General features: G+C 36.8%; 1 protein-coding gene across 1 annotated transcript in view; it reads right to left on the bottom strand.

Moving 5' to 3' along the window:
• LOC150021904 (inactive dipeptidyl peptidase 10-like) overlaps positions 1-13,387 on the bottom strand; it is a 331,821-nt gene extending 318,434 nt beyond the window's left edge. Inside the window, exon 1 of the mRNA XM_090287261.1 lies at positions 13,275-13,387. Within this exon, the coding sequence (XP_090143387.1) occupies positions 13,275-13,346 (72 nt within the window). The 5' untranslated portion in view covers positions 13,347-13,387. The remainder of the gene's footprint in view (positions 1-13,274) is intronic.
• Between the last annotated feature and the right edge of the window lie 10,075 nt (positions 13,388-23,462).

Raw genomic sequence — 23,462 nt, forward strand, 5'->3', positions numbered from 1 at the left:
GGTGAGGCTCCTTCTACCAATCCCAACCTATGAGCAAAGAACTCTGGTTTCTAACTAGCAAAATTCATTAGCTTAATAACCTTGAGCAAGTCAGCATTTATTCTTCTCAGATGTCTTATCAGTAAACCAGTTGGCTTAATCACCATGGTTATTTCTAAGATCCTTTTTTTAACAAGTTTTTTAATAGTTCATTTTTTATTTTATTTTTTTCATTAGCATTTATCCCCTCATAACCTCTTCCACCTCCACCCACCCCCATCAATCACCACACTATTGTCTGTGTCCATGAGTCCCTTTCTTTTTTGCTTGATCTCTCCACCCTCGAAACCCACCCCAAAAGCTGTCAGCCTGAAAAGAACTGTATCATTTTTAAAGACAAAACTGAAAGATTAGCTTCTATTGTTTAAATCTCAGTCAGAAAAAAGGAAACAATGCCCATTACTAATAATCACCATTTACAGATTTTATGCTGGCAACTTGGCTATTACTTCCCATGCTCAGGTCATTTAATATGTGCCTACCTACCGCATACACATAAGAATGGATATTTTATATGTAAAAATGTTAATGGAAATCAGCTGATAGTACTGTACAGCAGTTCCATGTTATGATAACTCCTTAATTTTTATCCCCTATATAACCTCTTGGTACTTTGTGACCTCTCTGGCCTTTACCTTGTTACAATGTGACTCACTTTGGAGTTTATATAACTATTATGGGCTTATGTAGCATAACTCCAAAGCAGCAATTTTATACGAGGATGCTTTTGTTCTGGGTTTTCCCTTAACTAAAATCGCCTTCTGTGACCAATAAGCAATGCGAAGCTGACATTTCAGAGCCCAGGCAGCTAATCCTAGACTGTATTTACTTATTTTCAAATATTTACACCATCTGTGATTCTATATTTTCCTTTTTTTGGGTTCATTGCTACAGCTCAAGGACTGAAGCTCTGAGTAGGAATGAAACAGCACTCCAAATGTAGAATGTATTACATGCATGAGATAGAATTTAACCATGGGATGGGGAAAGAAAAGTAACAAATTCAGGAACAGCAAATTCATATTGAGTTCTCCACCTTCAAAATGAAACTCTGTTGATTTTCCTGAATTTATAAGAAATATAAAAATGGATGGCATATATTTTCTTGACCAACCCCTAATCCACGTTTTCTCTGAAGCCAGGATGATGTAATATAATCTCTATATTAAAAAATAAATAAAAGCTTAATATTAAAGGTCCTCTTAAACTTGTTTTCAAAGTAACAGAGAAAGGAGCTTTTAAAGCTAGTATTTCTAGTATCTGGGTACCTCCACATCCAGCATAGTTTGTTTTCCCATCACTTTACCCAATTCATATCAATAACAGAAAGGAAGGAAGGAAGGAAAGAAGGAAGGAAAGAAGAAAGGGAGGGAGGCAAGGAGGGAAGGAAAATGGGGCATCGCCACTTCAGCACCCCCTGGATAACAAACCTCTCTCATAACTAATCCTAACAAAAATTCTTCAAGGTAAGTACCATCCCATTTTGAGATAAAGTATTAAATTCAGACATCAAGTAACTTGCTCAGACAGCAGTGAATTGAATAGAAAGCCCTAATTCTTTCCATGAGAAAGAACATTCTTTGACTCAAATTTTTTTTCTTGATTTTTTTAGCACATAAAACTTGCACATATCTGGTACTGGATCTTGGTACCAGATATGTGAAATTATCTCAGCATCTCAAAATGGTCTTACTTTCCAAGAAATCCATGGGAAAGAAAGAAGGAAAGAGAGAGAGAGAGAGAGAGAGAGAGAGAGAGAGAGAGAGAGAGAGAGAGAGAGAGAGAGAGAGAGAGAGAGAGAGAGAGAAAGAAAGAAAGAAAGAGAAAGAAAGAGAAAAGGAAGGAAGGAAGAAAGAAAGGAGGGAAGGAGGGAAGGAAGGAAGGAAGGAAGGAAGGAAGGAAGGAAGGAAGGAAGGAAGGAAGGAAGGAAGGAAGGAAGGAAGGAAGGGAGGAAGGGAGGGAGGGAGGAAGGAAGGGAGGGAGGGAGGGAAGGAGGGAGGGAGGGAGAAAGAGAAATGCAAAGCCTGTTGTTTCTCTCAACTCTCCAAGGAAGCTCTAAAATTCACCTTCATGCTTTCCAGAGATCCTTAAGCGCCTCCTTCCTTTCTTAAAAACGGGTCCATCCATCACTAGTCCACGGGCTACTGAACTGTGATTTCAAATGCTGAGAGAGATCAGTGGGTTTTCATTCCTGCTAAGGGGAAGACAGAAAACTTAGGAAAGCTAGTGTCTGCATGGATGGTGGAAGTGCTGTCACTTCCTTGGAACAGTGGACTCACCATTTACTTTCAGAATTGCTTTATGGCTCTGGGTTCACTTCTTGCCATGCCAAGTTAGAAAAGAGGCACAGGTGGTTCAGTCAAGTCGTTAGGTACCAAAAAGCTAAGGACCACTGGCCAAGAAACCAAGAAATGTCAAGTGAGTTTTGCCTATGGATTAAACTTTCTTAAGAATATAAATGCTTTTTAAAGTTATTCTAATGTCAAGTGTTAAGGAAGGCAGATGAGCCACCAAGAAACCAAAAAAAGCTCTATATGTCAACAGCTGAATCTGGCAGCAAGAGACACAGAATATGGCAATAAATGAAGAGATAAATGCATTAAATTCAGCAATAGAACAATTTCTCAAAATCCTATCATCATCTATGACTGAAGGAAACATTTTAAAAGACAAGGTCACTGTGGACATCATAGTTGTCTAGACAGATGTCAAGGACTTAGTCTTGGACAGAGACCAGACTTCGGAAATTACAGGTAGAAGGAAGTAGATTTAGATTTGAAGGAGGGACAGATGCAAAGGGAGACAAAGGAACCAGGTACCATCCTGTAACACAAAGGCACTGAATCTGTGAGCAAACAGACACTTTTGAGAAGTGGAGGTGCAGAAGAACCTCTCATAATGCCACTGTAGCATTAATGTTGGGCAAAACTAATTTTAGAGTAATTGTAAGCAACCTCTATAGATGTGAATGATGGTGAGTCTCTTCCATTTCAACTCTAGGTTCAATTCACACCCACCTATTACTGCTAATATGATTGTCAAGAAGTGGAATAAACATATTTCCTAGGATCAGAGAAAAGGAATAGCTCTGAAGTAATATTGGATATTACTTCAAAATATACTCACTTTACTTCTCAGAAAGTTATGTTTTATAGTACTCTAAAAAGAAAAAAAAAACAAATGACAAAAAACATATGATTTCATTTATATGTGGAATCTAAAGAACAAAATAAACAGACAAACAACACAGAAACAGACTCATAGATACAGAGAACAGACTGATGGTTGCCAGAAGGGAGGAGGATTGGGAAACTGGACGGAAAAGATGACGGGGTTAAGAAGTACAAATTGGTAGTCACAAAATAGTCACAGGGATGTAAAGTACAGCACATGGGAGATGATCAATAATAGTGTAATAACTATCTATGCTGTCATGTGGGTACTTGAAATATCAGGGGGGACACTTTGTAAAGTATATGATTGTCTAGCCATTATGCTGTAAACCTGAAACTAATACAAAATAATACTGAATATAAACTGAAATTTAAAAAAAGACCAAAACTAGTAAAATGTACAGTCTTTCTTTTAAAATTCCTAAAAGCTGATGAAATATATAGAAAATCTATTCATAAATTAATTGATTGTAGGAAATATAAGTTATATATTAACCCAGCCAAACAAATTATCTACTTCTACATTTGATAAATCCTTCATGAATTTCAGACTTTTCCTCTTGAAAGATTTTAACCTCTATTCAAAAGGTGTATTGATTTGTAACCTTTGATTTTGTGTCTAATAGAGAATTGTTATACAAGATTGTGAAACATTGGTTTAAAAGGTTGCTTCATTAAAAAAAAAAATTTTTTTAAGCGTTTCTAGTACTTGTTTCAAAACATGTGAATGCAAAAAAAAAATAAAATGGGCATGTCTCGCATTCATGAACTCATTAAAACCTTTCATAGGGGAGAGATGTAATTAATGAAATTGTCAGTATCTGAGTTTTACTTACACAATTCCTCTTGCCAAAAGTAAACTCAAGTACCAATAACAGGGAAGACCTACTCCTACCCTGTACAAGCATTATTAATACAACTTCAAGCAGTCTCTCTGGTCCATCATTTGAAAATAAATCACAGGAGAGCCTGCCATTCAAGTTCTCAATTATATAATTCAGATTTGTCATATTTATGTTTTCCAAACAGGCTTCCAGATCGAATAAGAAATTGAATTTTCATTTATATCTCAAAAAGGGGGTGGGGATAAAGTATTATCTTTAATATAAATTTTTATTATAAATTGCTTGGTTCTTCACTTTTCTTCATTTTTTACCTTGTAACCTGATACATGGGGTTTTGTATTGACCTGAGAAAATCAGTAAATATGCTAAATTACAATAATGTTAAAGTCAGATAATATACAGCTTGACTTGACTCTGCTCTCCCAAATGTAAATAAGTTTTGATTTTATACTTAACTAACTTTTCTTAAATTTCAACTCAACATATCAACAGCTCCCATAGACAAAAAATTTCTAAGTCAATCATTTATGGAAACCAAATTTTTGGAAAGAGAATATTAAACAATGAACACTTCAAAAAATATTTTAAGTCTTTTGGAAAAAACAGGTTTCTAAAAATACCAAAATCAATCAGGATGTTATAAATTTATTTTTACCTGATGCCTTATAATAATCCAATTGTGAAATACCCAGCATATTTATATCACATATGGTATATGTGATATATCAAATTGTATTCGTCGGGCAACTAAATAAATTCTAAAGCCAATGAGAATATCAACCATTTTATAGATTTTTTAAAAGTCTTATCTAGATATTCTAAATCTAGTATATCAAGTATCTGTTAGTCGTCGGCAGCCGTCCGTCTCGAGAGACGATGGTGTAGCTTCTTAAGAGTCTATCTGCACCGCCAAGAATGGCTGTGCAGTCCAACTCGGGAGTGACACGGTATCTGTCTCCTCCCGTGTTGAATCGACATCTTGTGATGATGCTGGAGTGTCCTCTCCAGTGAAGCTGAAGCTACAGAGCCTGGGCAGGGTGATATGGAGGGTCTGCTGTTGCCCATGCAGCAGACCCCCCCTCTCTTCGCAGCTGAAGGATCCAAGGGAAAGACGGAGTCAATACAGCTTGGCTTCAGGTGCGCCGCAGGAGTTGCCGGTGTTGACTACAACGTCAAACCGCCTTAGGGACTCCGGCTCCGGATTTTCTGTCGGGGTTTACTCCCTTAGCCTTTCCCCTGAAGAGGTATGCCGCAAGGCAGCGGAGGTTTTTTGGGGTCAGAGTTTTCCTTCTCTGATGTGCCCTGACTGGAAGATCGAACCAGCGACACTTAGCTCGCAGGCCGACGCTCAATCCACTGAGCCAAACCAGCCAGGGTATCTGTTAGTACTATTACACATTTAAAAGACTTTACCACTATTTCAGTGTTAATCATTATTGATTACATCTTAACCTCACTGTTTACTTCTTGCTGTGTATTTTCTCTCCTAAAGCAAAAATTGGACTTTATTTTTGCTAATGAGTATACCAAGTACTCCCTGTTCAAGTCTTCCAATTTTCTTACTCTCTTACCTTGTCTCACACATGCCAAGAGATAGATGGTGATATTTTAGGCCAGAAGTATAATTTGGTATAGCTTAAGCATGCTCTCTTCATTCCAGTTCTTCTGTGTATCTTACTAAGATTTTTCCAAATAAAGACTGAATTCCCATTACCCTAGATATTACCTCCTCAAGCTATAAAATGAACATAATTTACATGCCTGTTGCTCCTACTGCCTAGAATTTATGGTATGTTGGGGGGGGGGGGGTTGACAGGTACTCTCTCCGCATTTTGATATATATATATATACATATCTATGTGAATGTATGTATATATATATATGTGAGGTCTTCCCGGAAAAAGTCCAGCCATTGTTAATATAACGAGAACAGTTTGTGTAACATCAATGTAACCTGGCAGCTAAGGAGAGTAGACTAGAACATATATGTGTGAAGAATGATGACTTCACCGTACCCGTCAGTGGGGGCAGTAGACACCACTGAGTGAGCATGTGTAATCACATTCAAAATGACTGACCAATAGAATAATCACTCTGGATTAAATTTTGCATTAAGTCTGAACATTCCTCCATGGAAACTATTTGGATGATTCAGAAGGCTGCAGCTATGGGCAACTGGTGATAGCTTCATCACGACAATGTGCCCACTCATGCATCACCTCTGGTGCAGTTTTTTTGTGAAACATCAAATTACCCAAGTGACTTAGCTCCCCCACAGCCCAGATCAGGTGTCCTGCAACTCCTGGCTTTTCCCAAAATTAAAATTACCTTTGAAAGGGAAGAGATTTCAGACCATCAACAAGAGTCAGTAAAATATAACAGCAGCGGATGGTGATTGGGAGAACTGTGTGAGGTCCCAAGGTACCTACTTGGAAGGGGACTGAGGCATCATTGTCATATGTACAATGTTTTTTGTATCTTGTATCTTCTTCAATAAATGTCTCTAATTTTCATATTACATGGCTTGATACCTCCTGGACAGACCTCATATATATGTATATATGTATATACAAGTGTGTGTGTGTGCGTGCATGTGTAGCATTTTAGTTAATGTAAATGCAAAATTATCCTCACAAAAGTATAAAATAATCATCTCAAATGACTTAGAAGCCTAGTAGCAATAAGAATAAAAGTACTAACTTTTATTATGGGCTAGATGTTATACAAACACATTTACATAGACTATCTGTAACCCTTGCAACGTTCTCACCATTCTCTTTCTTTAAAATTGAAGGAAGGATTTAGAGGGTTTACATAGTTTGCCCTAGGTCGTACAGCAAATGGTAGAAGAAAGATTCTATCTAAAATCTGTTTGACTCTGTCCTCAACATATGTATCATGTTGCCTCTACCCAAAATATAAGTAAATCTGAAAGTCATCTGGTAATTCCAAAAATATTGTAAAATGCAGTCTACTATCTATTCTGGTTAATTGAATAAGCATATTATATAAAAGTTGGTTTTAAAAAGATTATTACCATTTTAACAATTTTCAATGGACTATAGCATGACAAACTTGAAAAGAAAATGAAAAATCATGTTTTATTATGTAGAAGATATTACAAAGAATACTGTTAACATCGATTACTAAACAGAACAGTTCAAAGTAAAATATTTGTTTTATCAGTTTTGTATAAAAGCAAGTTTTCTTTATTTAGCCTGGCAGTGGGTGTAGATTTACTATTACATATGGGTACATCTCAAACCCTGAGGCCCAGCACACCTTAACAAAATGAGTCTACAAAGATCCCTCTTAAGAATCCCATTCTCCCCACTGAACCTGCTTTACAGCTTTCTCTACCATCCTGGGAGTAACAAGAATTCCTTAACTTAATAAGTAATAAATAAGAATGCCTACCAGGTAGAGGGGAAGGCAGATGTACAGTTCAAAAGCTATAGAAAACAGGTGCTGTCTAGATAGAGAAAAGTAAACAGACTGGTTATTATCAAAATGCTTTTGGATCACATCAGTACACACTTTAAAACAACAGCGTGATGAAAATAATCAATACTGAGCTCTATGACTTTCAAGGCGAGCAGCATACTCGACAGCATAAACATTTATAACTTTATGTGAAGATGTATTTATGAAGACGTTGACATTCCCTCTATCATTTATTTGCCCTTCTAGGAACTTTTACAGATCCACAGTTTGGAAAAGTTTCAAACTTCCTTGGTTAATATATGTCTTAGAGTATGCCCCCACTGTAATATTTTGGTAATATACAAATTTGATAAAAACACACATGAAGTCACTCAGCAGCTATGAAAATATATGGAAGTGGGTTCAGATTTAATGGAAGTAGAGGTGTAACAAAATATTCTAAAGTCTGCATGTCTGCCAAATTAGATCTGATGTCCAAACCAAATGATACATAGAATACCATTAATATAATATTCACATGCAAGAACACAAATATGTATACTGAAAAATGCAATGTTCTATAAAATCTTAAAATAATACATCATCTGTAGGTGGCTCAATAATCCTCTAAGCTTTTGCTTTTTCTCCTTTCTCCGTAGGATCCTATTACTACACTACACATTTAAGAGAGTACTTGGTATGAAACAGGTGTTATTCAACACATTTTACAGAGTACTTCATTTAATCCTTACATCATGTAAAAGATCTACAGTCACCTCCACTTACAGATGAAATACAGAAAATGAATTATCCTGCTCAAGAAAACACAGTGCTGACAGGTGGATCTGGGATATGAACTTGAATTTGTGGTTTCCAGTGCATAACCCAAAGACGATAGTAAACAATAACTGTGGCTGATGGCACAAAAGTTCACAGTCCAAGTGCTGAGTATGCTACATGGTGCACTGTAAATAAATTAACCATATGCTCATAAGTACTAAGGCTTAAAACATTATGTAATCATAAATGATTCAAAAAAAAAAAAAAAAAAAAACCCAAATTTAAAAAGGTTTATTTTTACTCAGACTGGGAGAAATTCAGTTTCAGTGTTCTGTTTCTAATGTAATGCAGTTCATAAGGTAATGCAGTATTAATATTTAATGATACAATTTTCTTTAACTTGTTTTTATATAATTTAATCTTTCTTAAATGTGCAATTTGCTCAGTCTATGAAATAAACAGATAGAGATTAGAAGCATATAAGCAAGGGATGTTCTGTGGTATGTTCTAAACTCAGCAGATTAAATGCCATATATATGAATATATACCATATATATATATAAAATTAAGGATAGTAGAGAATGCATGATATCTCCTAAATCATAAGGACTTCTGCATAATGCCTACAGCCAATCTAAATTACCTTTTATAATCATATCAGATAGAACTCTCTTACCAATTAGATACTATATATTTTATGTTGAATATGTAGAAGAAAAGTAATAAATCCTCTATTAAATAAAGTTTTTCAACCTGACTTCTAAAAGCTATTATTGAGCTTCTGTGTTGAAAACAATATTTTATAGACTAAATTATAGCATGTTTATATATTAGTCAGGGAAACATGAAGTAATAACTTTTTGGTAAGTTTTTATTAAGTATACATTGACATTTTAATCAGATTTGCTAAACCAAAGTTGAAGTAAAAATACTGAATCCTAATTTCTATATAGAAAGATTTTAAGTTAATATTACTTAAAGTCAAAAGTACAATACAAAAGGCCCTTTATACATTACATATTTAATCAGAATTTTGTCTCATGAATTATTTGATCAGGAGGCTGCTACACGTTCAATTGTAACTGACTGGTTTTCTAACAGAATTAATTAAAGAAAAATGCGTAACTAATTCTATCTTTGCAGCATAAATAGTTGCTTATAAAATACACTTTTTAGTCATACTTCAGAAGTAAGACTGTGATTTTTCTTTGTTTATTAATTTATTTTTGTTTTGTTTCTGGTTTGTTTTGGTTTGGCTTTGTTTTTGGAGCTGAAAGGACAAACATTTCAGGAAATATTTTTACCCACTGGATTCAGCAGAAGGGTGCCACCTGGTGGAAAAGTGGGCAAATTCTAAACCAAATCTGACTATAAAATTGTATTCATTCAACAAACCTTAGAAGTCTCATAATGATGAAGGGCAAATGATACAAACATATTTATAAAAACAAGTTTCTGTCTACTCATCAAGATCTTTCCGGTTCTTTTTATATTATTGCTATCAAAAGAAAAATGTTATCTTTAAAATTCTAAGAGCTATTATTATTTATTGAAGCTTTAAAACAAATTCTTCATCCATTTTACATTAAAGGTAAAGCTGTACACACAAACACTATTTGTAATTATTTTGCACTCTTCTAATGAAAATGTATTGAATGGTGGTTGTGTAAAAATTAGAATGTAGGGCTTTAGACTTAAATAAATTTATTTTTGAATTTATTTTACTTAAATATCACAGACTAAGACTAAATCTCATATCCACCACTTATAAAGACAAGCTTGATAAAATTGCTCAGTTTCTTTAGTCCTCTGTATTTTCATTTCTAAAATGGCAATAACAATAGGACCTACTTCAAAAAGTTGCTTTGAGGATCAAGTAGGAAAACACATTCAATAAATGTTATCTTACCAGCCTGGAGGACAGTACACTGCACATGGCAAGCATTTTTAAAAAGTGAGTTAAAAAAATAAGTTACAACTAGCAACGCACAGTTTTGGATCCCTCAATATAACACGGGCTATTGATCAAGTTAAGTGGGAACTACTATATCTAACAATATCAAAGCATTTATTTTTAGACATTTTGTAAATGTGAAGTGTCATGAAAACGACAAAAGTAATTGTAGTGAACATTTATTTAATCAATAAAGCTTTAAAGGAAATACTATTAAGATGATAAAAAATATTTCCAACAATTCAAAATATTAATAAAAGTATGTAATCCTTGCTATTCTTGTTGCTGCTGCTCCCTGGGGAAGGGGTGCCTCTGGCCATGGCACCCTGTGCCAGAGGACAGCAACAGATAACACAGAACAGGGAGGTCGGGCTCTCTAAAGGACCATAACAACAGCCAGTTTATATATACGGTCCTACCATTTCATGCAGAAGAAAGACTAGGTAAGGTCTTCTATTGTGCTGTAAGTCAAATAGGTGTCTAATGGCTTAGGACAAGGCGTTTTGAGGTTTCATAAAAATCTCTGCGCTGGAAAACAAAACAAACAAACAAAAATCTTTCTGGTAGCACCCAAAAGCTTGAATCACTCAAAATCAATACACAGTGAGTGATTAGCTGGAACACTCCCCTTATTAACCATTAAGTAGGACTTCATAAAGCTAAATGTTTATTTAAATTTGTGAATTTTTTTCAGAATTATCACAGAACCCTGAATAATCAATCATGTCTATGTGGAGGTATTACATCTAGTACCACATGGGAGTTGTGTGACAATTGCAAAATTAGACCACAATGACGAATACTGTTAATAAAAACTTAGCAATCTTACAGCAAGTAGTTTAAGCATTCACAGAAATCATCCACATTATCTGGCCATCATTTTACAAATATGTCAAGCTTTAGACAAAGAATATACTATATACAGGTATTTTCTGGGAGTGCTTGGAAAGCCCCAATGAGATGTTGCCATGTATATTTCAATCTGACTTTCTTTCTTTTTGCACAATTAATCTCTTTCATTTTAATATGCATACCACTGACATTTTAAAATCCCATAAATACTCAGAAAGGAACTTTCAAAACTCAATTAAAACAGGAGTTCTGTAAATAGTTACTCCCTGAATATTTGGAATGGCCATGAACAAAGATGCATGCTAACAAGAAAAATGGATTCAAGTTTGAATGTACCCCTTCATATGAATTTGAAGTACCAAATTAGTCCTGACAAAAGGTTTTGCTATGCACTATTTACACCTACATGTTCAGCTTCCCTGTGCACCAGTAGGCTTCTCCCTCCCCACCTCCACCAGCACTGAACTGTTTGCAGCCTCTCAAGTAACCAGCTGGTGTCACAGGTTAGTGAGCAAAGATTCCATGTGGGAACTCTCACCTGACTAATCATTCTTATTGGTAGCATCATTCCAAGAGCAATAAAGCAGCTCAGTGGCGGTGTGTTAATGAAATTTGGGGGCTGTGAGCCTGAAAGAGGATGTTAAATCCTTGCTCCTCTCCTGAAATTATTTTTATAATCTGCTAACCAGTTGTTACAAGGAGGGAGCATGGAAATGAGATATAAGGGGAAGAGACCTGTAATATAATATAAATGTTGTAATACTTTCATAGGTGTGAAAGGGAACAAAAAGGGTGGTTTATAAAAACAACTGCTTTGTAAAAACTACAACATATACCCCAGGAAACTGGGGGGAGGGGAGCTTTAAGGCATTGAGTAATACCACCTGTGTGAAACATACATGAGGAAACTGAGAGGGAAGGGAAGGGGAGAAGAGAGAAACCTCAAGCCAGGAGAGATGACCAAGACTTGAATATGAATAACGGCAGCCCCGGAATTGCCTCCTCTGCTCCATGGCCACTCCTGGGCAATTTAAACAGCTCCCCTCCACTTGCTCCTCAGTGTTTACAATATGCAAAGGGCAGAGCTGCTACTGGAGCCTAGCTGCTTGCACCCTCCTTACCCCCACTTCTAACAATTAGCTGGGAGTGTCTGCCTGAAACGTCAGGTAGCCTTCAACAGTGCACTCGGGGCAAAGGGCCCGTCTGGTACCCCAGCATCTCTGTGCTCCAGCTTCGTGGTTATCCGATGACCTAAGTGTAGCCCTCTAATTGGTGTAAACGTGACAGCACTTGGAACCAACACATCACAGCCTTCCTTCTCCTAGACAAGGCACCTTAGGAATGCAGACCCTACAACTTCAGGGAAAAGCGACATCGAACTCCCCTCTCTCCCCAACCCAGGGCTAGAGACGCGATGGAGATCCACCATATGGTTATGCTACAGATCTGTGAAGACCGAAATAAAAAAGGGGGTGGCCAGTCAGAAAGACGTTGAGGGGACAGAAACAATCCTCAGCCGGCACAGGACACCTCATCTCTGTAAACACAACACACCCGGACCCAACAAATCACCAGAGTCAGTCTCTTCCAAGCTCCACACAATAATTGTCTTTTTGCTCCCAATTTCCGCTCCTCTCAGAAGACCACAGATAACCTGGTATACCCTCTCCCCCCATTTAGCCTTCCGTCCTGGTCTCCTCAAAAGAAAAAAAGGAAAAAAATAAATTTAAAAAAGGAGACGGAAGGAAAAACTCTGCCGTCCTAAAGGTCATTTGCCTCCTGGGGTAGCTTTGGCCAGCGCTCCTCTCAGCTGCACAAGCTGGAACCCTGCAAGTGAACACCCCCAAGAACGCACCAATTCCTCCAGTGAGCATTACTAGGATCCAAAAGCCCCCTTTCTTTGGCGCCGACTATCTCTCTCTCTCTCAGAGGTCTGCCCGCTAGGACTCCCCGGGCCAAACCCAGCCTTACCTCTCTGCCCCCTTCCCCGCGACTCTCCACCTTGCGCATCCTCTTGCCCGGCCCGGGAGCGCACTCGGATGCTCTAACTTCCTGCAGAGTCCATGAACAGCAAAGGAGAGCCGGGAACTGGGGCCGGAGGAGGGTGAGAAGAGGGAGGCGTGGGATCCGAGTTGGGGAGGAGGGGCGGGAGGAGCACAGACCCGAGCCTCCCTTCCCTGGAGGGCCTGGCCTCAGCTGCCAACTCACCTGGTCCGCCGGCTGCGCTTGGCTCGCCCTGGTCCCCGTGGTGGGCTGCTGCTCTTGCTTCATGGCTGTCATCTCCAGCGGCCCGCGTTGGCGCTCACTTCCTCATGGGCACTTCAGACTCGGGAACCGTCACTTGGCAGCGAACGCATTTCACAGGCGCCCGACGCTCTCCGAATTGGCGGAAGGGAAAGAGGCAGCGATGGAGTGGGGGGAGGGGAGCTAGGGAGGGGAAGACGAGCTGCGCCAGGCAGGCTCCCCTTTGCAGGATCCCTCCTTTGGCTACCGCAGACTCTCTAACTCCCCACTCCCCCCACCCGCCCCCCACCACCACAAAGCTTTGGGAAGCCTCGGAGACCAGACACCACCAAGTAGCAAGTTAGTGGAGCAGCGAGCGGCGGGCGAGCAGCACCTGACCGCGCTCGAGCGACGTCGCGCGGCTCCAGAGGTGCCAGGCTTGCATTCTACTGCAGTCTGAGCCCCCCGCCCACCCCGGGTCTCCGCGCTCGCTGCTCAGCGAGCAAGGTGGAGCAGGAGGGCATCACGCTCCAGCATCTCCTGAGCAACCGCAACGCACGAGAGAGCCCTGAGCAGCACGCGAGCTCCCCACTTGTGTGGCCAAGGCTGCGGGGTTCCGCTGGCCCCCACCGTCCCCCTGACCCCCGCCCCCCGCGGGCTACTGCTAAAACCCGGAACATCGGAGTACGCCGAAGTAAAGCCCTCTGTGGCTCCTGCGCTCCCAGAAGGCAGCGGGCTGCGGGGAATTGGGGACCCAGAGCACCACAGAAGCCACCAACATCTGCCAGCATTCCAATAAGTTGTTCCAGTTTTTGACCTCAGGCTCTATGTCTCCTGATTTGGGGCAGTGCACAACCTGCAACCTGGATTTCTTGTTGCTTGCCTGGTGATGCCAGTGAAAGTCAGAAATGGTTGATTAAAATTGTAATTACTAAACTCGTTTTGACTTTTTTCATGGACATGTAGGAAAACCTTCAAATTTTAAGTCCCTTTCCAGTCTTCCCTTTGCTTATCACAATCCTCTCTCCTTCAAAGTTTGTTTTTTGAGCACTTACCACGTGCCAAACATCCTGTAAGGCTTGGAGGGATTGCAAGGAGAAGGTAAAACCAGGTCAAATTTACCAAATTCTCTGCCTGCAGGGAGTCTATGTTATATAGTTTAGGTATTGGGTTTAGGTATTGGGAGCCTGGAGCAGGGATACAAATCAATGAGTCGATGTAGCTCTTTGGAACTTGAATTCGCGTAGGTATGATAGATAAGGCCCACCGGTCTCATCCAGATGAACTGGCAGTGGCTTTTCCTGGTGTTGGGAAGAACCTGCTGAAGCAGATGGGCAAGAGCAGTCCCCAAGTCTTAGATACAGGCTGTTGGAGATTGCTCAGGAGAGAAGAGGCAGAAGGGAGTTCAATATCCAGATGTTACTGATTCAGCACAGGTTTATGAAAAGGTTTCAGCAAAAGGGGCAAAAAATATGGATGGAAGAGGTGAGAGGAGTAGCCTTGAGTTGTTTTATTGGCCAGCTTCCTCCTTGTCTGAGTTACTTAGTCCAAGAACCAGTTCCCAGGAGGGCTTGTTGCGGGATATTGGGAGTTGTGCTCCTGCCTTGTTAATTCCCAAAACACTCGTCCTACACATTAATTGTAACACTAGTTCATTTAAACTACATTTAAAAATAAATAAATCTGTTCACAATATTTAATTAAATTATTGAAGAAAATATAATGAGTTTTCTCTTTAAGGTGGGATTTGGGTAAAAAGAGCTTTTCAAAATTAGGTAGTCAAGTGAATATTTTAAGTGACCTATAATAGTGGGTTGGTCCATTTCAACAGGAATAACTTTTTGATAAAGGTAACTTTGCTAATTGAAAAAGTACAAAACAAAATTTTAACTGTTAAGTAGTTTATCCAGCAAGTCTGACAATCCAGATTTTCCCTCACATGTAATTTTTGGGGAAGAAAGGTTCTACATTATTCAAAAAATATTTCTGTTTTTATATTTTTCTCTCCTGTTCATTATTTTAGTATGTTTATCCTTTGGATGTGTTTTCGTTTTGGACAACTGACTTGACTTGAAGGAATTTACTTATGTGCAAAGATTTCTGTTGATACTGGACAAGTATAGACATGAGGGAACTGGCCTTATCCTATTTAAATTACTTATTTGAATGAATTCAGCTATATAATTTGCATCTATTTTCAGCATTCAGTATAAAATCTATTTTATTTACAAATCAAGATATAAGTCATTATATGTTTCATATATAACGTGTATGTGTGTGTGTGTTTTAAGGAAGGTTTTTTGTTTGTTTGTTTTGAGTCTTCTATTGGGTGTTACTTTTGTCTAAGCTAAGAACATTATTTAATAGCTGTTGGGATCTAAGTCAATGACATTAATTAAAAGTTAATCACATGTAAACTGATTTTTCCCACGTACTCTATTTTTAATAAAATTCAGTTACAGTATAGGATTTTCTACTTCATTTCTTATTGAAGAAAAAGTACTAATTTTTAAGAAAAATATAAAGGAGTGCCTTACATTTTAAGAGTGTCTGTAACTCATATTTGTACAGTTTCTGATTATAAGTTATCATTTAAAAATTAAAACATCAATTTATAATGAAACATTTACAAAGATTTAAAACTACTCTAGTAGATATAACCCTAGTACAATGCAGACAGGAGTAGCTGACTATAAGTCAGTATATTGGCATTCTTGCCCTAGCTCCATCATAGCATGAATGTATGAACCAGAGTAAAGTCACTTATATCCTGCCTCTGCTTCCTTACCTGATAAAATTGAATAATTTAGACTAGGTGACTATTAAGATCCTTTCTATCTCTAAATATAAATTATAATATATATATATATTGATTTTATTAATCAAAACACTATCATCTGAATGGCAAATTGCTTATATGTTTTTAAATTTTGGTGGGAGAGTCAATTAACTGGTTAGAAAAATACAACATAAAATCAATAGATAAGTTAATTACTTCAGGAAGTATTCTTAATATCCACCAAACCTCTTCATGCTCTCTAGTTAATATTGTCTCAGTAATATTTTTTTAATTCCAAAAATTAAAAATTTATTTACAGAGTATAATTTCTGAAACTTAAAGATCTATTAAAAGAGAATGTTGCAGAGATTACAAAATATTTTGAGTACTTTTCTCATATTTTCTTTGATGAGCTAACTCATAGACAGCCATACATTTTATAACACTTATACAATAATAAAGGAGGTTTTCCCAAGTTTTCTGGAATGGAATTGGAGTCTCATAACTGCAAAATACCCAGAGAGACTACCAATTTTGGGTTATAAATGTCTAAACCTTGCCTTCAATACATGTCCATATTACTCAAGAAAATTTCTGAAAAATTAGACTCCCCCACCTTTCGGAAAAATTGTATTGCCTCAAATCCTAGTTTCAAGTTCCCATGTAGATATCATCCACCATGTTTCTTCCTCAATATGTTGATTTGTGTTTCTGAAGTCACTCAAAACATTTCTTACATGCAACATTGTGAACATGTATAATGTTTTCCTTTTCTTGATATCTGATTCTTTAAAAGTGAGATGCCAATGCAGTACATTTCATTTTACCTGGAATTATTAATATGAATAATTGAAGATAGCTTAGGAGAGTTAGATAGCAATTAAATTCATTCAAAATTATCATTAAAATGCTTAAGCATCAGTAGTAAATATAGGTTGTTCCAGAATATTTAAGTCAGGTGTGCTGCATGTAGTCTTCATTATCAAATACTAGCCCCAGAACCAAAAATTTCCAGATGTGTTTCAACAAAACCAGTAGCAAATAAGATCTGACAAAACTCTGATTTGTTTGAGCAAGACAAAAGTCCCTTGAGATTTTGTGCAGGGTAACCTTTAGAGACTAATTCCTCAGTTTCAGTTAAATTAGATAAGGCAAACAGGAATCTATAAGCAGATAGTTGCCTGGAATCTCTCCCTACCTTTTTTCTTCCCTTTTCTCTCCTTTCTGAGGTAAATCTGCAGTGTCACGTAAAGGCCACCTTGATGGGATTTCCCTAGCATTAGCCAGTCCTCTATTGAGTGTCTGTAATGAGCACAGCATCAGGAAGACAGAGTTCATGAGCTGCGCCTTCAGAGACCTGGCCTGAAATGTGCCCAATTAGCTTTTCACAGATCAGGAAATAGCTTTAGTTCACATCTTTTGCTATCATTTGCTTTAGATTTATAAATCACCTCCACTCACCTCAACTGGCTTGTTGAATTCCCCAAAGTGTATATCATGTCACGGGGCAGAAAATGAGAATGTTAAGAAATCCTCAGGAAAAAAAGCTGTGTTTGAGAAGGTCTAACCAGTAGATGATATTAAAAATCTACTTTAAAGAAAGGAAAAGAAGGACAGACACTACATGTTTAAGTGATATCTTTGTATATTGCTCATACTGTGCTGAGATTTTTTGGCATTAATTTAACTAAACCTTTTGTCAGTCTCTGCCTATGGCAGGAAGACTTTCCTGCTCTAAAAATCATAGCCCAATTATGATCTCTGGTGGAAGGAGACAGAGTTGCAATATCCTGAGACCCATTCTTGTTGCTCACTGGAGACCTGAAGATATTGACACAGAGCTCCTGCTATACAGTCTCCTTGATTGCTATATTAACACACTTCACAACTTTCTTAACTCTGTAGCCCTTCTATAGCATATATAAAAAAGAGTATTAACAGGCAAATAAATTATATGATTTTCCCGTGTACTATTTTCTTTTCATATGTATAGCTGAATTGCAATGCCAAACAACTTGAGAATGTGGGGATTTTACTTGTTATCATTATTAATTTTATCCACTAGATACTTGACAGAGGATCTATGTTTGTGTTTATTTATTTGATTTTCTAAGAGTAATTGTTTAATGATTTGGTTATGTTAATTAGCATAGTAAAAAAATTTTCTGTCTCTTTTAGCTGATACTAGTGGATATTTTCACCCTGATTGTCACATTTCCTTAAAAATACAACCAAGTTTTATGAATTAGATTCTATCCACAAATGTCAAAAATATTGTCAGATATGAAAGAGTTTTTACAAACACTGGCATAACTTGTTCTTTTCAGGTAATGAATCTTTTTTTTTTAATGAACAAATTTTTTTAACCTGATAGTTCTCATTTCCATAAGCAAGACTAGATTTTGTAATAATTCAAAAAACCTCTTTATCTTTGTCCTTAGAAAGTACATTATTACTGAGACTTCTCTTAAACTAATACATCATAATAGATACCTGACTTTTTTCTTCATATAATTCCCAAAACAACACAAAGCACATTTCCCATTCAGGGAAGCCTTTTATGAATTGAAAGAGAAAACTCTACTGTGAGATCTTGGCTAATTTTTGGAGGGAAGGAAGGATTTCCATATTTTGTAACAATTTCACCATGCTTAATTTATTTTGAAAAATGTGGTATTAGGTTCAGACTCTCCCAAGAATTTTCTCTGCAAAAACAAGAGAAAATCTAGTCTAAAATTTAGGTAAAACAGTTCCTAATCATTCATTCGCATTAAAGGGTCCCAGCATTTTTGTCCACCAATTGGCTCCCTACCATTGGGAATTAATTATTCTTCTTCCAACTTCAAAGAAAAGTGAGGCCAGGTCCTTGGATTCACAACCAGTCCTTTCACCATACAGAGTCATCTGTTCAGATTATACAAATATAGTTTCAGGACATCTTGGGATGTGACCGCTATTGAAATGAGACACATTAAAATACTTCTTTCATTATTCTCATTAATGAACACTTTTAACTTCATTAACCTATTAGCCTAGATGGGTTGTTTGCTATTGATGTAGATCACTTCTTATACTATTATATTCATCTATTTGGCCATCTGTTATCTATTTATATTTATATTATCTATTTTGGAGAATAATTGAGTTACTCAATATCTATCTTGTAAATCTAAATACTTACTAAAGTCATATATCTTCATTCAAATCAAGGAAGGAGGAGAAAAAGATTAAGGAGAAGTGGAAAGATCAAAAGAGGGGAGGAAAGCCAAAAGAATGCATTCTGAAGCCATTAGGGATATTACAGTATGTTGCCTTTTATATTCTCATTACGCTTTCATAAAGATGATCAAATACTTTAATTCATATTAGTAAGGCCATAGGTATAGCTCCTGCCATTGGTTATATTCTATGTATTCATATAACTTTATAAAGTATAGTGCAAAGTTTAATTTCCTTATTCCTGTCCTGGGCGATCTATATTTGATATTTTAAATCAATATTAAGCTTATATTTTCTTGTAATACTTTATCATTTTTGCACTTAATAATTGATTATAACCATCAGTGGAGGAGGTGGAAAGAATCTATAACAAATATCACAGTGTATAAAAATCAATGACTAGAGAAATATCCTTTAATTTGCTATTTTATTAAGTCATCAGTGTTTGTACAAGTGTTTAACCCTAACGATAGGACATCAAAACAGCCTGAAGGAATGAATGAACAATTTTCTTCAATAGTCCCCTTCTCCTCCCAGTGGAGAGGCCATTAACTCTTCCTATAGTATACACCTCACTACACAATCTATGCCTCTTTTTTGTACTAGTTGGCTCTGCATTCTAATTGTCACAAGTGACATCTTACCTTTCCTATTCAACTGTAAATTCTTAAGAAGAGAAAATTTGCTGGAGACTGAGGTATAACTTATGTGTTTGCAGGGGTGTGGGTCAGGATCTATATTAGTCTCCTTGCTTAAGCAGAGATCTTGGAGGAAATATACTTTATTTCCTCCAATATACTCAATATTAACTCTTCTCAGAATCTCCTATGAACCTGTGTGTTTTTTTTTTTTAATTAATTGAACAAGGTCACCCAGAGGAAATATATTTTCTCTGTCTCTCTATTGTATTAGAATACTTCACTTTTCTCTATTTGACATGGAGAAGTTATATAATCCTGATCTTCTTCTTATCTACTAATGCTGGACATAGGTAAAAGGGGTATCAGACTATGAGGAGTTTTAAAACATTAAGTAAAGGCCAGATAAACTTGAACTTTTCCACTGCTTATGAGCAATAGCATGTATTATAAAATACTAAGCCTCTAGTGCTAAAACCTCACAGGGAAAAATTAATTTGGAGATAACAGTCATATTGGCAACACCATTCCTAATGCATTATTTCCCCCTGCCCTTTTCCCCCTCATATATAAATTGTATCCTGAATTTGAGGGAAGAGGAGCTATACTGAGTAAAAAGATGAGGAAATGTTGAAATTGAATATGATGTTTTATTGTCTTAAACAGAGCTTATCTGAAAAGTTTGCACAGTGACATAATAACTAGAATTAGTAGAGTGGTCACATTGTAAGGTATAAAAATATCGAATCGCTATATTGTACACATGAAACTACAACTAATATAATACTGTATACCAACTATACTTCAATGTAAATAAATAATGCTTAACTTCCTATAACCTGCCTATATAATTCAAAAATATCACAAGATCAATAGAATCTTGTAGGATTATGCCCAATCTCAGAGCATAGTTATCTTTGCTTTGCATCATTGATACACATTTTAAATAAGCTTATTTGTCTGGTTTACTAGTCATTGGACTACATATTCAAAAATGGGGTAAAAGAAATTGCTATCAGACAGGATGCACAAATAAAGAAAGAAGAATTGGACCTCCCCCTAAAATAATCAAATAATTTAATACCATTTAGGGGGTGGCAGGGATAGGAAAATATCCTTATGTACTCAATATGATCTAAGAATACAGCCATATTATAGTAAATTTGATGTTCAAAATGATGACTTTTAAAAAAGTAAAATCAGTAAACTTTCTTTAGAAGATAGGATTATTTTGGGAAGATGAGCAGTGATGATGAGAACATGGGTTTAGGCTAGATAGAAAGCTAGAGATCAAAACCAAAAGCACAACAAATATTCACAACATATCTAGATAACAAAATAGCTCTAGAAATCCACCCAGCTTGTGCGTCCTTGGTATCTATGTGGGAGAAAACAGAGGGAAGCAGTAGTGCAAATGACAGAAGTGGCAATTCCAAAATATGCAAGGAAAGAACCCCAAATAGTCAGTGGTTATTCACTGAAAAGAACCATGAATCAATAGAAGAATTCAATGGAAGTTGGAGAGGTTTGTGCTTTCCTATAGTGAGTGAAACAGACCCATTGATCTCTCACATTTATGTATATCGGACTAGCAAAAAATGATCTTTCGTTCTAGAATACCTTTTAAAGGATAGTTGTATAGCAGTTATTCTGGAAAGAGAGAATAATGTCTCCCGCTGGAGCAATGAAAGTTTTTAATACTTTTGGAAAACAGATACTGTGCGTCCTCCAGGGCAAAGGGTAGGCATGCTTACTCTCCAGTATAAATAGGATAATGTCTCCCCCTGGAACAAAAGGAAGGTACACTTACTTCCAATTCCTATTACAAAAGATTTGGGTTCTTTAAGCACAGGGATCCTCTCCTATACAGCAACCCACTGTCTGACCAGGCATCTATCTGGGTCCAATCATTCACCCCCTTGGGACTTGGAGACAAGGAGAGATCACAAAAATATGGTGGTGTTTATGCTATTTGCCATACTGTGAGTAGTCATGTAACTTGTTTCTGACCCAGGAGTTTAATGTCTTTTGAAAATATTCATAAAAGTGTAGGTTAACTTATCTTGTAAGCCTTATAAAATCTCAAACACTTCATAGTTCTTAAAAGGCCAATATCAAGGTCTAAGGAGGATGAAGCAGTCTAGGTTCTGTGAACTCTTGAAATTGACCTGCCAGGGCTTCTTTCCAACACAGAACCCGATACTGAGAAAAAACTAGACATGGAATCAAAAGTGAGCAGAACAGAGATAAGAAAGATAAAGGAAAAAGAATATCCACACAAAAGGTGAGCATATCCGGGATGTCTAAGCACAAAGGCCATCATATTTTCTAATACTACCTGAAAACAACAACAACAAAAATATCTCTTTGAAATTGAAAAGCCTATCCGCACTTTTAACTACCTAAAAGTCAAAGGAAACTAAATTTACAGAAACATGAACAACAGAAAATTATCACAGTCAAATACCACATATAGTTTAGACTTAAAAACAAAGCTTGTTACAAGAGAAAAAAAAAAAAAAGAATTATATCCCAATAAACCAGGGGCTTAAAAACTATAGCTCACAAGCCAAACGCAGCCCACTTTCTGTTTTTATAAGTAAAGTTTTATTGCACTATAGTCATGCTTAATCATTTATATATTGCCTATGACTGTTTTCAACTTACAGTGACAGCATTAAGTTATATGACATGGCACATACGGTCTGCAAGCATAAAATATTTACTGCCTCATGCCTTACAGAATGTTTCCCAACTTCTGCTGTAGACAAAGAAAGTTTGCTGAAAGTCATGCTCAAAAATTTTTTAAAGCTATAACATATTTCAAAATGAGCTAAAGTACATTAAGGAAGTCATAGAATATATGATATAACATTAATCAAAATTAGAAAATCTCAGAAAAGAACATATCTCAAGAAAGAATTAGGAATTTTTTTCATTATTTTTTATCTTTATTTCTTATTTTTAAGTATATTTTATTGATTATGTTGTTACAGTAGTCTCATTTTTCTTCCCTTTGCTCCCCTCTGACCAGTAGCCCCTTCCCTCTAGAAATCCCACCCCCCTTAGTTCATGTCCATAAGTTATGCATACAACTTCTTTGGCTTCACCCTTTCCTATATTATTCTTAACTTACCCCTGTCTACTTTATACCAACCAATTATACTTCTTAATCCCTGCACCGTAGTCCCACTTATCCCCCTGCCCCCTCCCAGCTAATAACCCTTCAAATGATCCCCATATCTATGATTCTGTTCCTATTCTTGTTTGCTTAGTTAGATTTTGTTCTTATTTTTTAGATTCAGTTGTTGATAGTTGTGAGTTTGTTGTCATTTTAATGTTCACAATTTTGATCTTTGTTTTCTTAAGTAAGTCCTTTTGACATTTGATATAATAATAGTGGATTACCTTGTCTGGGAAGCACTTCATCTGCCCTTCTATTCTAAATGATAGCTTTGCTGGAAAGAGTAATCTTGGTTCTAAGTCCTTGCTTTTCATCACCTTGAACACTTCTTGCCAGTCCCTTCTTCCCTGCAA

Source organism: Furipterus horrens, unplaced genomic scaffold, assembly GCF_987537825.1.
Source record: "Furipterus horrens unplaced genomic scaffold, mFurHor1.1.pri manual_scaffold_1, whole genome shotgun sequence".
In the NCBI taxonomy this organism is placed as follows: Eukaryota; Metazoa; Chordata; class Mammalia; order Chiroptera; family Furipteridae; genus Furipterus; species Furipterus horrens.